The following is a 17,496-nucleotide window of genomic DNA, read 5'->3' as shown; positions in this document are numbered from 1 at the left end:
CACACAGTCTAATTGTGAGGCCCTGATCGCAATCAGTCTTATCACTACAAGAAAATTGTTATTCAGTGACAAATTTTTAGTGACGTAACAAATTTTTGTCAGTAAAAGGTCATTTATAGCGACGCAGAAAAAATGTGTCACAAAAAATTATTATTAGCGACACGTTTTAAATTTGCGTCACTAAAAGAATTAGCAACACAATAATAATGTCACTAAAAATGTAATAGCTTTAGCAACAAAAATAGACGTCGCTAAAAGTCCTAAAAAATTCCCCCTTTTATTTCCCTCCTCTTTTTCATTAAACAATTTTAATTAAAAAACCCTTTCCCTCTTTCCATTACCCAACCCGAAAGCTCTCCATCTCCACCTCCTCTCCTCCCATCTCCACCCAAAAGTTCTCCATCGCCGAACCACTCATCTGTACGAACTAAGGATGCTGACGACGAAGTACGATGACGCTTCTACGACCGAACGAACTGCACGATGCTTCTACGGCCACGCTAGACGAACCACGCGAAGCACGCCATTTCCATCTGTACGAACCACCCGACGGCCATCAACCTCGAACGGTCCCAAAAGCTACTTCACGCGAACAGCCCTATGATTCTGCTCTAACTTCCTTAAACACTTCTGCTCCACGCCCAAGACATTCTTGTGAGATGCTTAAGTTTTAAAATTTTTTGGGTGATGTATTTGGAATTTGATTTGTTGAATATTTATTCTCTTAATTAGTTTTAAGATTGGGTGATGTCTTCATTTCATGTTTTTCTAATGCCATTTTTGTGAACTTTTCATTGTTCTATCATAATGTAGTGATCCAGAGGATAGACCAAGACCAAGGCCAATTTTAGCAAGGTTTGTCTAAGTTTACATGTGTTTGGTAGCTTACAATGTGTTTGATGAAATGCCTTAGTGAAGCATTTGGATGATTTTTAATTGATTTTTGTTTGTTTGAATTAGGAAATCAAGGCCAAAGAGAGATTTCATGTTTATGTCTATTAGTATTGAACAAAATGGTTTTCATTTCATGTTTTTCCAATGCCATTTTTATGAACTTTTCATTGTTCTATCATATTGTAATGATCCAAAGGATAGACTGAGACCAAGGCCTATTTTAGCAAAGTTTGCTAAGTTTATTCACTGATCTTTGGTAGCTTTACTGATAATATTCTGGAAACAGTATTGACAAATAGTCTCTCCTTCACTTCAATGTTGCAGGTTTAATTTGCTACTATAATTATTCTTGCATTTGTAATAGGACACCAAAAGAAGTCCTTGCAGACACAGGAGTAAAGCCAACGTTGACTCCTAATTTGAATACCCTAGCTCTAGTTGAGGTGCTTTTCTTTTTTCATTATATATTGCTTCTGTTTCCTTGTTCATTTCATGAAGAAAAAGCCCAAATTCTTTCTCATTGTGGTTAATGTGTAGTTGTGGTTGTAGTTATGGTTAATATGTATTCCCTTAATAGAGTAAAGTAAAGCTAAGAATCGATTAGAATAAGGCTATTTATAATGTTTGTTGTTTCTTTGTATGTTTTTTACGTTATAGGCATGTTAAGTGAAGCTTCTATAGAATAACCTTCACATATTCCTTTATGGAATGACCTAAGAATTTATTAGAGTACAGTAAAGCTACGTCATTGACTATAATTATTTCTTTTATGGAAGTTACACTTGTAATAATATGCCACACTTCAAATTTTCATCAAATTTGAGCCAACTAGATTATCAAAAGCTACTATTGACTTGATTTAAAGTGGAAAACATGTGCTTTTTGTTTCATTTTTTTGTGAATTGGTTTGTTTGCTAGTCTTTCAAAGTTTTCTTTCTAAACATCATTCTTGGTTGATATTCAAAGACCTTAGAATGAATGTTAATTGGATGGTTTTGATTTTCAAGATGGGCCTATGAACATATATTACAAAATTCAAGTATTGTTCAACACTCTTCATTTATCTTTTGCTTATTTTTAGTCATTTTAACTATTTTGTAATTCTTTAAAGGTATCAACATTACCCATATTGATAGCTTACATTGTGTATGATTAAATGCCTTAATGAACCATTTGGTTGATTTTCTATTGATCTTTTGTTTATGGTTTCTATTGAGTTGTATAATAATTGCATGATAGTCATAGCGTAAACAAACTATAAATAAAATGTGAAACTTTAGTCTGTTTGAAAATGTTGAATTCAATAGAACATATGTTGTGTTGCCTAAGACTTATTGCCAGCATTTGTTCGATGGCTAGGAAGGAGGAATCTTTCAAGCGATGATTGTGTAATGCTATTAAAAGAAAGGTAAACTATTTTGTTTTTCTCCTCTTACAATTCAACATTTATATGGGAGAATCAGACCATTGAGTGTGCTATGAGATTAAGAGTTGCTTTATATATTGCTAAAGCATTAGACTATTGTAGCTCTCAGAAACATCCATTGTACCACGACTTGAATGCGTACCGTGTGTATTTGGATATACTTCATTTTATATTGGCTTAATTTTTAATACTTTATATTTTGGTAATTTGCTTCAATACTCCAGTGATTGCTTATCTGTTCTAAGTTTTTCTCTAATTGATTGCTTATTTTTAACTTGATGTTGTTGTATTTTCTTTTAGGTTGTGGAATCCAAGTTTGTATTTGAAACCAAGTTCATACAAGGTCATTGAGTTTCAAGCTTCTTTAATTAATTTGTGTTTCTTGAACAACTAGTATTGTAATGATCAACTATATGTATGTTTAAGCATATATATGCAATTTGTTAGTTCTTTTAAAAGATTGGGTTGATTGAAGAAACATAAATGGTTCAATTGACGGAAAGCTTACATTCTTGTTTATGTGTTGTTTGAGTTGATCATGTTGTATATCATTGTTGGAATGCAAAACATATGCAATATAATTATATTTGAGATTGTATAACAGGTTTTTATATAATAAATTAAAAATTATTTTTTATATAATAAAATACTTTTAAAAAGCATTGTTTTTTTCTTAAAAAAAAGGTTGGAATTTTTAGTGACGCACTTTAATATGTCACAAAAAATATTTGTAATGGTCCCAAATTAACCTTTAGCAACAACATTATTTGTCACTAAAACTTCATCTTTAGTGGCGAGTGTAAAACGTCACTATAAAAAATAAATAGTGACATAATATATGTTACTAAAAGTAGGCTTTTAGTAGCGCGAAAACGTCACTAAAAGCATATCATTTGCGGCGCATAATTGTTTCGTCGCTAAAACTTTTAACGAAGCGGAATCAGCGACAGTCCTAGCGACGAACGACTTTGCGTCGCCAATACTTTTAGCGACGTATTTTTGAGTTTTAGTGACGTTTTTGGTGCGCCACTAAAAACACAATTTCTTGTAGTGTATGCATGTGATAAGATTCGTACATTAAGATTGGACTATGTGATAAGACCATTATGCGGTGGTAGAAAAGTGCAAAGTAACTTGCATTTTATGTTACACTCCACCTCGAGCACCTCCTTGCTTGTCCCTGGATGTGGTGTGATGTCAACTGAAATCATCCACCTCTAAGACGATTCCAGTTGACCTTTCACATGAAAACATAAAACATTTATTAGCAGAAGTCTTTAAACTTGATAAAAAATTTAAAACAGTAGTGTAACCCATATGAATATAAATTTTATAAATAAAAGGTTTGGTAAGACATATTTTTACAAAACTCAATAACATTTCTAATAAATCATTTTCTTTTATGTCGAAAAATTGATTGGCCTGATAGCAGTATGTTCAGCACGTAGAGATTTACAATCTGTACCTAGAAAGAGGGAAAATATTTTGAAAGAGTGAGCTAAATAGCCCTATGAGTGATGATTTTGTAAAACATACTTTATATAAATTAACTTTTATCTCTTTCATAAATTATTCATAAAGCATATCATAAGGTAATAAATCTTAAAACTTCTTTATACTAAACTTTTTCCGTCTTTCAAATATTCTTTTATCTCTCTATATTTTATACCCAGAAAACTCGGTCAATATAACAGAGCACCTTTGGTCCTACTATCCTACCAAATCTTGAACAAGATAGCAGAGCACCGTTGGTCTTACTATTCTTTTAATAATATTGGTCAAAATAGCAGAGCACCTTTGATCATGCTATCTTGCCAAATCACGATACTAGCTAGCTAAGTGGTCAGCAAAGCCCCATACCGCAAACTTTGCACATTAACCATCGAGAACTCGGTATACAGAATACCATGGTTTTCTTACTTACCATTTTATCAAACATATGCTTTTCAATTCAAACATCTTTCTAAAACAGTAAACAATCTTATCCAAAAAGCTCAAGTTTGCTCATAAATCATTACTTGCAAGTCAAATCATAAATACATGCTTTATTAAAACCTTTCAAATTAAGCATACTCAAGTACTTTTCATAAACATGCATGCAAATCAAGATATCATAATCAATATAGCTCAGTAATCATTCAAAGCATATTTAAATGGTAACTATAAATTATATTTAAAATTGTCATTTAGAAATCATGTTGTAACTCACTGATGGTAGCTTAGATCCTTGGACTGTAAATCTGCTCAATCTCCTTTGGACCTTAAATGATGAGAAATAATTCCATTTAATTCCCTTTGCTCATAAAAATATCAAAACTTTGCTTAAAATTTTTCAAAATATCAAAAACAGTCCAAGAGGGCATGGCTGGTGTGTAGAGGGTGGGCGATAGGGCGGGCACGTGTGTAGGGTTTGGCAGATCTTGTCGCGTGCTAACCTCACAAGTGGGCCTTGCCACGTGCACCACATGCTTCTCGTGTGGCCCTTCACACATTAGGCTTGTCCGTGCGCTTGCTTGGCCGCATGCCCATGCGCGTAGCTTGCTTTGCTTGTAGATTGCATGTCTAACACATGCCCAATATGCCCATGTTAACCCCTTTTACCCAAAACGCACGCCCCTTTCGCCGAGAAAACCATGACTCTTGGCGAACCACCCACACTACTTAAAACTCACTTTTTTCGGTCAGAACCTTACCTTTACTTGCCACGGTCTTGTTTCGTTGACAAACAACGCATTGTTCACAGTATTTCTGAACATTTCTTTTCATCCCCGGCCAATACAATTCACTTGCTAATCTCTTGTAAGTTCATAAGAATCTTGAATGTCCTCCCACTACTGAGTCGTGAAAGGTGTGTAGCATAGTTGGGATTAATTTTGAAGTCTTTGACAAAACCAAGTGATCCTTATAATGCCATATACCATATTTTTTTTAGAATTTAAGACTCTTCTTAGTTGTATCGGTTTGCTCCGTTGTAATAGTCTTCTGTAACATTTCATCCTTTTCTACTTCTTCTTTGATAGTAGTTAGATCCACCAAGCTGCCTTATTTTCTAAACTGGGTTTATATACCACTTCAAACGAATATCCGAGTAATTTAGATACACACTTTTGATATTGTGGCTGAATTGTTCTTTGTCCTAAGAGGAACTTCAATAATTTATGATCAGTTTACCACAAATTTCGTTCCCAAGAGATATGGGCACCAACGTTGGACTGAAAGCACTACAGCCATGAGCTTTCTTTCATACACTGGTTTTGCTCTATCTCTCATAGCCAATGTATGACTATAAAATGCAATAGGCTTGTTCATCTGTGTTAACACCGCGCCTACTCCAACTCCTGAAGCATCCGTTTCTATTTCAAATGGTTGTTCAAAGTTTGGGAGAGCTAATACCGGCAATGAGATCATGGCACCCTTTAATTGTTCAAATGACTCCTCGACCTCTTTATTCCACGTAAACCCTTCTTTCTTGAGCAACTAAGTCAATGGTGCCGCTATAGAACCATAATGTTTAACAAAGCGTCTATATAGTCGGTTAATCCAAGAAACCCCCGGGTTTCTCTAACATTCGTCGGTGTTGGCCAATCAGCAATAGAACGAATCTTTTCAGGATCTACCTCAACTCCTTTTCCTGATATGATTTGTCCGAGATACTCAACCTTCAGTTGTGCAAAGCTGCACTTCTTCTTATTGGCATATAATGAGTGTTCCCTTAAGGAAGAAAGGACTTTCCCTAAATAAACTATATGGTCATCTTCGTTCTTGCTGTAGACTAATATGTCATCGAAAAACACCAAAACAAACTTCATCAAGTAAAGTTTGAAAACAGTATTCATTAAGGCTTGGAAGGTGGCTGGAGCATTAGTCAATCTGAACGGCATGACAAGGAATTCATAATGTCCTTCATGAGTTCTAAATGTTGTTTTCGGAATATCCTTCTCCACCTTTCTTATTTGATGATACCCCGATTTAAGGTCTATTTTGGAGGATAAGCTGGCTCCATTCAATTCATCAAAAAGCTCTTCCACCACTAGTATTGGAAATTTGTCCGGAATTGTGACATTATTGATTGCTCTGTAGTCTACACAAAATCTCCAACTACCATGCTTTTTTTTTAACAAGCAATATCAGGCTAGAGAATGGGCTTTTACTTGGGCGGATTACCCCTGACATCAGCATTTCTTCAACTAATTTCTCCATTTCTGTCTTTTGGTGGAAACCATATCTGTATGGTCTAACATTAATGGGGTTAGTACCTTCTTTGAGGTGAATTTGATGCTCAATTTTCCTCCTTAGTGGTAGTTGCCCAGGGTGATTCTTGTTTCTCAACAATCTGTTGTTTCCTGACTTCTTTTACCTCAATGGCTCTACATTCGATCAAATACCATTCATCTTGATTATCCCAAGTTTTCAGCATGTTTTTTAGACTAATCCGGGTTTTGGTTAAGCTGGGATCACCATTGATACAAACACTTTTACCATTGCAAGTGAAAGAAAAGGTGAGATTCTTCCAATCTACAATAGTCACTCCTAAAGAGTGCAACCATTGCATTCCTAAAATGACATCTACTCCTCCTAATTCAAGAGGCAAAAAGTCTTTTGTTACCTTCAAATCAGCTAGTTGAATTTCCACTGATTCGCAAACTCCCTTCCCTTGTATTGCTGTACCGGAACCAAGGATTATCGCATAGTGAGTTGTTTCCTTGATGGTTATTGGGAGAGATTTAACCAGATTTTTTGAGATGAAGTTATGCGTTTCTCCACAATCGATCATCACTATTATCTCCTTATTATTGATTCTCCCTTTTACCTTCATTGTACCCGGATCGATTAACCCAACCACTGAATTGATTGACAGTTCTATCACAGCTTGATTAGCTTTCTTCACCTCTAATGATGACTCTTTTACAGCTGGTTCCTTTTCTTCGATTATTTCATATTCCTCATTTTCTCCAGCCACTACAAACATCCTCAATTCACGTAATTCTTTCATCTTGCACTTATGATCTGCTGAGTATTTTTCGTTACAACGAAAACAGAGTCCTTTTTCTTTTCTCGCCTGGAATTCCGCATCGGGAAGTCTTCGATAATTCGTCTATTTTTTAACTTCATTGGCGTTGGAGCTTCGTAAGGTTACTGTCCGAATGGGAAAGGTAGTATTCTCTTTGTTTCCGGTTGGAGTATTTGTTACCGCATTTTTATTTATGACTGAAGATTGAGAAGAATTTTTCGCGCCAAAAGTATTATTCAATTTTGCTTCATTTCGAATGATCTCTCTGTTCTCAACTAATTGGGCTACTTACATCATTTCTGATAATCCTTTCGGACAACAGAATGCAACCTCTGCTCTAATCCAAGGCAGCAGTCCATTCATGAAAGTGTCTTCAACAACATCTTCTTGTACTTCAGATAGCGGCGCCACCAGCTTATCAAATAGATTTCGGTATTCTTCGACAGTTGTTTCTTGCTTAATTCGGAGAATTTTTCCTAACAGAGTTCAATCTCTGCTCGATCTGAAGCGGATTAACAATCTTTCCTTCATATTAGCCCAACTAAGAAACTTATCCCTTTCTTCTTGCGATCAATACCAATTTAGGGTCGGGCCATCGAAGCTTATAGTAGAAATGAGCATCTTTTCGAATACAGTGAGTTTGTGAATTTGAAAGTACCTTTCAGCTTAGAATAGCCATGAATCGGGATCTTTTCCTGAGAAAACCGGCATTTCAACTTTTTTAAATTTGCTCCGATCTGTCGTAATGTCATCGTTCTCTTTTTTTCTTTCATTTCGGCCATTTTCGGCGATTCCTTCAATATCGGCCGATTTGCTGGTTGACGCTTCTTTTTCTTTTCCTTTCGCAGATACTGATTCGTGCGTCATTGATTCCATAACTAGCAACAACATCTGTTGTTATTTATCGGATTGCAGTCGCATCAGCTCTAAATTTCTTAATATTTCGTTTAAGCTTGATTCGATCGCCGGCACTTTCATTATTTCTTTCTTCATTGCGAGAATTTCTTGATCGGTCTGCTCCAACCTCTCTTCAATCCTTGTTTGCACCATTTTGCTTCCCAGATTTCGAAAGCTCTGATATCAAAATGATGGAACTCCACTCTTGGTATGAAATTGACTATATTTCAGTATAGAATTGTTACAATCTCTGTTGTTCTTCTCTAGAATCAACAACCATTTCTTTACTCAATGTTCTCATACTCTTTCCCCCTTACTAACCGTATTTATACTAACCTCATAACCGATTGATTCTAACAAACTCCTAACTGCCTAACCTACTAACAATATTTTATTTTTTATCTCTTCTCTTATATACAAACTTAATAGGAGGAGGTTTGACATAACGACCCAACTTTTTATATCAAAGCAATCTCCTACCTCCTCTCTCTTCATTTAATACCAAACCAATCTCCTTTTTATCTTTCTTTTTCTTAATTCCAAAAAATAATCACCATAATCCAAAGCATGTAACATCATCATAAACATCATAACATGACATGAATATTAATCATAACGTTCTTATTCATGTGATTAATATATCATGGATCATAAACATCATAAACATATTAGTCATAATCGTCAATCATAATATCAATCATCATCATCAATTATAATATCAGTCATCATCATCAACATAATATCAATCATCATCTATAACATCGCATTATGCATCTTAGCTACCATCAATGCATAATCATAAATACATGCAGTCTCTTAAATTCAGTTCGAAGGTCCAGTAGTAGAATCTCTTACCTGGAGATTAGCTAAAACTATTTCTTTGTTGATAGTAATTTTCCAATTAAAGCAAAGCCTAAACAGAAAGGGAAAAACAATAACTTAATTAATAAAATTTACCAATAGCTAGTATCTAAAATTTCTCAATTTAACTTATTCAAAATTTAAGGTTGAAACCAATTCAACCTTAATTAAGAAAAAATCAAGATTAAATCTAAAAAATTAGCTTTCACAATGATTAATTATTATTTATCTTTCTCTAAAATAATTAATTGTCTTCTACAATAATTAACTATTATTTATCTTTCTTCAACATAATTAATTATCTTCCACAATAATTAATTATTATTTATCTTTTTTCAAAATAATTAATTATCTTCCACAATAATTAATTATTATTTATCTTTCTCGAAAATAAATATTCTTTTATAAATAATTATATTTTTCCAAAATATAAATATTTTCCTTGTCTCCTTTAATAAATATATTTTTTCTAAAATCAAATTATCCTTTTCTTAAATAATTATATTTCAAGAAATATAATTATCTTTTTCTTTCCCATAATAATTATATATATATATATATATCAACATATACATATAACTATCAAATCTCCAACAAAATTTCTCCTCTACAATTTAATTACATTAATTAAATAACATTCATAATTGTTTAATTTAATTCAATTCTAACAACAATAAAAATTCACAACTTTACTTTATACTATTAACCTACCATTTAATCAAAATCTCAACAAACACCACATGTCAAAATCGCTAATTAATTAAATATTCATCCAACAAATATTTAATTAAGTTTCAATCCTCACAACATCAAATAATTCTTATTAAATGAATTCAAAATAACGTCCAATAAATTAAATCTAATTAAACAAAACTAAGATAATTAACTCCAAAATTATCTTGAAGGGACGTTACATATCTTAACTTCATAATTTAATTAATTATATAATCATATATATAATTAATCATAATTCCCACAACTTCACCAAATATAAATTCACCAATCACAATTCGCTTAAAACAAATTTTTCATAACACCAAAAATTCCAAATCTCTAGACAAACTAAATATTCTTCCAAAATACTTCATTAATCCTACTTCCCACAAAATCAAACTATTTCAACAATTAACTCAAATAACACCCAAAATAAGTTTAACATGATTAAAATTAAACTTAAGATAATTAAAATTAAAATTACTTTATTTTGGAGCGTTACATCAGGCATTTTACATAGCAGATGGAAATGAAGTCTGGCGAAAAGGAGTTAACGTTCAGCGTCTACCCCAAGGAGAAGACAAGCGAGGAAGAGTTAAAGATTCAAAAAAGATAAGTTTAGGGTTTCAAATGAGACGTCTAATTTTGAGATGAGCATTCCAAAAAGATAAGTTTAGAGTTTTATGGAAAGTAATTAATCCTGAATTGACTAATTGGTAAAATGTCGAGTTATAATTAGTTTATTTAAAGAGGGTTGCATCACAGTTTTGTGTGAAGGTTAAGCCTTTATCTTAAGATGGATTACCAAGCGATCAAGGAGGAAAAGTGAAAAGGAGTGATTATACTCTTAAACACCTTGAGCGCGAAGGGCAGTGTCCCAGTTTTGTGAGAGTTAGGTGAGACGTTCAGAGAGTAAGATTTACCTTGTACTAGGGGTTCAGAGATTATCTCTACGCACATAGAAAAATAGAAGGTAGTGCATAAAACCTAAAGATTAATCCATCAATAATTGTAAAGGTGTTTAGTTTGTATCTTAATTTATTTTTTTTAATTTGTTTGTTGTGTATTTTTTTTTTCTCAATTCACTCTCTCAATTTTTTTCAAGAATACATAGCAATATTTTTGCATTAATAAAAGACGTATATATGCTTTAATTTAACATATGTTGTCAAACTAAGGTATTGATCTTTTCAACTTCTATAGGTATTTTCAAGTTATTTTATATAATGATTTTACACCAATAATAAAATGTTTTGTAATATTTTAACTTTCTCACTATAACATTTTTCAATACAACTTTTGGCTGCAATTATGTAAAGTCAACAATTTTTTATTCAAAAAAACTTTCTTTTGTGATTTGTTTCTTTTTCTTCTCAACTCATCCTCTAAAAATTTCTTTGTTTGTATGAATGTAGAATAGTGTTTTGCACCAACAAGAGAAAAATATATATTTTGATAAAATGTTTTCTAACATAAATTTTGTTATTCTAATTTACCTTTTGATTTTAAGTTTTCTCATAGTTCACTTGGTGGTAATTTTGTCATCCAATAATAAGAATGTGAAAAAGTTTATCCCATAATTTTATTTTTAAACAATTAATAAAATAATTTCAATGGAACACAATAATTTCGGTGCAAGTGATTGCACATATTGAATCGGTGCATTATTTCGTTCATATATATAGATGTGATTTATGTAGGAAAAAAATGACTTTTCAAGAAGTTACCTTGATGCTTTTTAAATTTTGGGACATAAGTCTTGAAGAGTTGAAATAATTACTGATAAATGAGAGAACAATAGCTATGCAATACTTGCCGTTACGAACCAACTATTAATTATATGTAGGTCCACATAAAATGAATGTATCCATCCATGTATAAAGAGATGAATTTTCAAGTATGAACCATGAAGAGTGATCTTTCAAAGTTTCACTTTTCAAAATATATTTGTATATACCAAAGTTAAACTTGTATGTCAATAGAGATAAACTTTACGTCAATAGAGATATTTTTACAAAAATCAATTTTATTTAAAGTCTTTTTTAGAATCTTGTTTGCTAAAAGAAAAAAATGTAAAACTATATAAAAAAAATAGCATAGAAAAATAAATTTATAAATATCGATAGACTTATATCAACCTCTATTAAAGACAAAACTATATATTAGTTTCATATATTACTAATAGTATCAATTATAGACTTTTATCTATTTATATTATTATCAATTTCTATCTTTGATAGATATTAATAAACTTTTATCAACCTCTATCGATGATAGACTATTATCAGTATCTATTGAAGATACATTTATATTAGTTTCTATCACAGATAAACGTTAATAAACTTCTATCAACGTGGATTCCTATGTGCAAAAGAATTTGTTATATCTTATTAAGTGTTTGTCTCATTCTTTTATCTTTAAGAAAACTTATTTCTTTTCAAATTTATTATGAACAAACCGTTAAGTGATTGATACGTCATACATAAGTCATATGATTTATTTTGTATTTAATTCTTTTATTTTAACATGCAAGAGATTCAATCCAAATGATAATCAACCAAACAAAATCTTCAATATTCTACCTTTTTTTTCCCACTTGAATCTGTATTTTCTTTTCTACCATCATTCCCATCTCTTACAAAAGCAACTTCCATATATATATCTCTTCACTCACATACCCACATAATATGCAACAATAATAATATATATTTATGAGAAGAGATGAATGACTTAGATACCACCACACATTTGCATGCATCTTATTGGAATTTCAAAAACAAAGACGTTTGAATTTACAATAACAACAATTATGGTTTTGAAGATAATTTAAAAGAGAGAGAAAGAGAGAGCAGCATATAAATGGTATATAATGGGGCCAAGGCTTTTTTTTGTTTTTCCTTTGTTTATTTATTTATTTATTTTCTGAAAACTGTCGAGTCCCATCTTGGTTTATTCTCTTTTGGGGTTTATTTTAAATATTCAGTCTTTATTTCGAAATAATATTATCTCTGACCAAACTCAAAAAAGCAACTTCCTATTAACGCAAAGGCCATTCCTTTGCAGTCATGTTTGTCTCTCTGTCTCTCTTCTATTCAGATCCCTCAGAGACTCCATGATCATGATCCGTAAAAGCTTGCCGAGTGAGCCAAGAGCAAGTTTCATCTTGTCTTCGGTCTGTCATCACAAGCTATTATTATTCCAATTGTAAACACATATATCAGTTAAAAATTGAAGGATAGAATGTTACAAACATGTACTTTTCTTTTTCCAACTTGAATTGAAAATCTTGTGTTTTTAAAGTTACCTGTTTTGAAAATATGGAGAGATCATTTGTTTCACCTTACGAATAAATGTAGGTTGGAAAAATTATAACCTTATATATTTGATAGTTACCATGCAATTAAGTATTTGAAAATTGTGTTTGCTCCCTTTCAACTTATCTATCTTGATTTCGATCTTTGTATTAGTCAAATTTGAAAAACAAAAACTACATTTTACATTTTTTTTTCATCTTCCAAACTTTGAAGCATGGTTTTTAAAGAATATAATTATTAAATAGTTAATAACAAAAAGAGATAAATCAATGGATGAAAATAGTGTGACTAATTAAATAAATACATTTTATTATTATTCTAGAATAAATGCCATGCAATTCAAGGTAGCAATCAAGATAAGACATTGAAGAAAAACTAAAGTCGATAAGATATTAAAAATAAACTACAAGAAAATGTGATTGTAGTCTTCTCCAACTAAGCAACCCCAACAAAAGATGGACACGTCTTTCTCTAATTTGATGGATAAAAGTTCAAATATAGCATATGCATACGTTTTAATTTTAGGGTTTACTATAATCTTCTGAAATAGCAGGTTGGTTTTAACAAAATTAGAAGTTATAGATCCATAATCAAATTAATCTAAAATATTATACAATTTTTATTTAATTTGTTACGTACAATATTAAATAACTATTAAATCAATGAAACTTGAAAAAAAGAAAAAGAAAAAGAAAAAGTTTTTGATGTGGTTGATTGGTGTTGGGATTCAAATAGACCAAATAATGCAAGATGTTGAATTGTGAAGGGGCAAAGGAGGGGTTAAGTGTTTTGAGCTGTGGAAAAACAGTTTGTTTTTTAGTGTTTGAAATTGACTTGTCAATGCCAATTTCCTCATTTTGAACTCTATCAATTTTCTCCTTCTCTTTTTGTTTTTTTTTTTCTTTTGTGTTTTTTGTCGTTAAATTTAATTTATAGTTTTGAGAATTAATTACTCATTATAACTCAATTATTTGAGTTAAGCAACCGTCCAGAGAATATTTACTTTCCGTTTTTGCTCCTACAGATTTTTAGTAAAGGCTTAATTTAACTTTCAATTCTTGGAACATTTTTAAGAAATGTTAGGACAATAGATGGTGCAATATTTTTGTACCAACACGACATAACGTTTGAGTCCGAGTGCTTGCACATTTAATTGATGCTTTCATTCATGTTTGAATATTATAATATAACGTTACGTGTATTAAATAAAAACGATGATTCTTCAAGTTTTAGATATCTACTGATACCCTCAAATATTTGGGGCATGACTCTTCTTATTTAGATGTCTATTGAGATATGTTAAAAGAATAAAGGTAATCTTTTGCGGATAGGATACAACTATTTGTATAAGTAAATAACATGATCATTCAATAATGGACATGATATATGTATATAATAAGGAAAAATTCTCAAAGTTAAAGGACGGTTTGTTTGATATTTTTTTTAAGCTGAATTGATAATTTCTATAGGAGTGAGTAATAAGGGAAATTGTCGCAAATAATAAAGTAAAAATTATAAGGTAACACAACTAACGAGAAATATGAGTTAATAAGAATAACGAGATAATAATTTTTTTCAACTATTAATACACCGAATTGTGTGGATGATATTTTCTTTTTACCTGTCTAACTCAAAGTGTGAAATGTTTGGATAATAAAAGTAGTTTTTCAAATTTTTTTTTACGACATATTTTTATATATGTGAAAGATTTTAGTATACAAAAAAGCTATTTTGTAATACCCATACATTTAAACTTATAATTAATTATTTATAAAGTGTAGAGTAGTAAAAACTATTTCAATATACTAAAACTTTTATTTTGCTAATTAATACAAAACATGGTTAAATAAGTCAACATGGTTCACGGTTAAAAGAAATAAAAGTAAAAATAAGAATAAGCAAATTGCGGTTAAAAAAGCATAACGTAAATATGAATATCCAGAAAATATAATATTAAAATAAATAAAAAATTAGAAAATTAAAAGAATAAGATTATCCAAAATTCTCCTGTAGCTTTACTATATCCAATTTCTTTTGAAATTCAATCAATATGTGTTACAAACCAAAGACCTTTATTTATAAATAAAATAGTAAGTAAGTGGTGGACTAAAATAAACATTATGGTGTGATATATTACGACACATGACAATGATGTGAGCATCTATTTAACAATTATACCATAATATTTATAATAGAACAAAATTTGTTATTTTTTTTGTATGAAAAATTTGCTTACTATTTTTTGAAATTTTTTAAATTTGACAAACAACAACCGTCGTTTATTTCTAAAACTTGAAAAATGTTTGAGAAATTAGATATGTAAATATTCAAAAGCTAAAAAAAGCAGTTTATTTCTGTCTTCTTATTAATTATATAACTTTCTTTTTCAAACAAAATACGTTTTTTTTTTTTTTTTTTTGCTTTGCTTTTTATTATATTATTATTCAATAGGTCTTGGGTTGGAGTCCATATATGATAAAAGTACCCTTTTTTTCATTTCATAATCTTATATTTATATACTTTTTCAATTTAAATATTTATTTATTATTTGAAAGTTGACTATAAGAATAGGAATAGTTGCATATGTAGCAATTATATTCAAAATAATTAAGTATATAACAACGTTTTAAAAAAAATTGCAAATATAGCAAAATCTGTCAAAATCTATTAATGATAAGAGTCTATCACTGATAGACCATGTAATAAATATTGGTCTATCACTGATAGATCATAAGAGTCTATCAATTTTTTAAAAATATTGCTACATACTTACTAATTATTCTAAAAATTGTTACCAATTATAATTACCCACAAAAATAATTATTTACATTTTTTATTTCAAATATGTTATTTTAATTTTAAAATTCTATTGAGAAATTGTTAATATGGGTATCAGTAATCACACATGAATGCATATATATATATATATATAACATTAGGAAGAATGGCAAGAGATACCTTTGAAAAGAAACAATTTCCGATGAGATGTTGATTCTTAAACTAAAATTAATTAAATATTTCATCTCATAACACCTTTTAAGTGTTTCTAAAACTACACAGACTACTTTTACTTTTACGTTTTTTTCTTAAAAAAATAAAAAAAATTATTATTCTTTTTCAATAAAATAAACGGTCGTAAATTGAAGGAAGATCCTTTTTGTCCTTTGGAAAATAGTCTTCAAAGCATATGAAAAACATACCATTAAAGTAAAGTTGGCTAACACGTAGGAAAGTTGAAACTAAAATTTTAAAAACAAAATATTTAATATTAATAAGGATTATAATTTAAATTCATAACGGTAATTCTAAAATATAATAAATTTGACATACTATTTACAAAATATAACAAAATTTCAAATTTTATTGATAATAGATGTTGATAGACACCGATATGCTTTTATCGATGACGATAGACAATGATATAAGTTTATCAGTTTCTATCATTGATAGAATCCAAAATTTTATTATATGTTGTAATATTTTAATTTATTTTGCTATATTTGATAATGGTCCTTGAATAATTGTTTTAAATGAGTAAGTGGTAACTGTGCACTAAATATTAATTTGACGATAAACTATTTAAATTTTTTAACATGTTTTATTTTAACAAACTGGTTGTATAATTATTATTTTGTAATATTATATAATTGAGGGAAGTTATTATAAATGATAAACGGGTGAAAATATTTACAAATTATAACAAAATTCTATATCATATAAATGATAGATATTGATAGACTCTGATAGACTTCTATCAGTGTCTACCTATCAATGTCTATAAGTTCGTTGTTAGACACACCGAGATAGAATTGAGTCTAGCAATTTTTACTATTCATATTATTTTTAAAAACTTTATAATTTGTAATAATTTTGATTCGTTTTGCTATATTTGAAAATGTTGGTCCTATTATTTATAATTCATTATCAAAAAAAAACATCACATATACACATTTTAATGTAAAAATTGAATAGAGCATATGTTATGCATTTTAAAATTTAAAATTTAGATACAATCATAACATAAAATATGTTGCTTTTCAAAATTTGCTTTGAAAATCACAAAACCCATGAAATAGGTATAAAAAACAGAAAATGAGTTGTTCATAACACACATATATCAAACTTTAGAGAATTCGAAAACATAAAAAAGAATCTATAATTTATGACTACATAGACCTTAAGTTTATTATTATTATTACTACTACTGTGATTGCAACAAGGAAAGGCTATATATATTAATTTCAATTTGGCCAAATCTCAAGTGAGAGATAGTACATATCAATTGCTACCAAAAACAATACTCACTTTTGACAGCAAAAGATATTAACATTTGACTAGGTTTTAAGTAGAGAATTCATTTTTTATAGGATCAACAAGTT

At 30.0% G+C, this 17,496-nt stretch overlaps 1 protein-coding gene across 5 annotated transcripts; it reads left to right on the top strand.

Annotated features, from left to right (window-relative positions):
• Nucleotides 1-216: 216 nt before the first annotated feature.
• LOC127149299 (uncharacterized) lies at nucleotides 217-2,833 on the top strand. Of its 5 annotated transcripts, none has more exons than XR_007820742.1 (5): nucleotides 217-654; nucleotides 814-855; nucleotides 1,259-1,337; nucleotides 2,254-2,302; nucleotides 2,621-2,812. XR_007820742.1 is itself a non-coding variant. In XM_051084465.1 (3 exons), exons 1-3 carry the CDS (start codon nucleotides 453-455, stop codon nucleotides 2,284-2,286), a joined length of 354 nt encoding a protein of 117 aa, XP_050940422.1. In that variant the 5' UTR covers nucleotides 217-452; the 3' UTR covers nucleotides 2,287-2,567. The 5 variants fall into 5 exon arrangements, 1 of the variants encoding a protein (XP_050940422.1); XR_007820743.1 differs by having other exon boundaries at nucleotides 1,219-1,337; XR_007820740.1 differs by having other exon boundaries at nucleotides 217-855; nucleotides 2,621-2,833.
• The last annotated feature ends 14,663 nt before the right edge of the window (nucleotides 2,834-17,496 follow it).

The sequence above is a fragment of the Cucumis melo genome, chromosome 5 (assembly GCF_025177605.1).
Source record: "Cucumis melo cultivar AY chromosome 5, USDA_Cmelo_AY_1.0, whole genome shotgun sequence".
In the NCBI taxonomy this organism is placed as follows: Eukaryota; Viridiplantae; Streptophyta; class Magnoliopsida; order Cucurbitales; family Cucurbitaceae; genus Cucumis; species Cucumis melo.
Note: the sequence above shows the minus strand (reverse complement) of the source record. Positions and strands in the feature narration are given on the sequence as shown.

Excerpts from the sequence above, each read along its gene's own strand:
- LOC127149299 (XM_051084465.1), top strand. The coding sequence starts at position 453 with ATGACGCTTCTACGACCGAACGAACTGCACGATGCTTCTACGGCCACG. Across the intron at positions 655-1,218 it reads TCCACGCCCAAGACATTCTT|GTTTAATTTGCTACTATAAT; the intron begins GTGAGATGCTTA and ends TCAATGTTGCAG. Across the intron at positions 1,338-2,253 it reads ATACCCTAGCTCTAGTTGAG|GAAGGAGGAATCTTTCAAGC; the intron begins GTGCTTTTCTTT and ends TTCGATGGCTAG.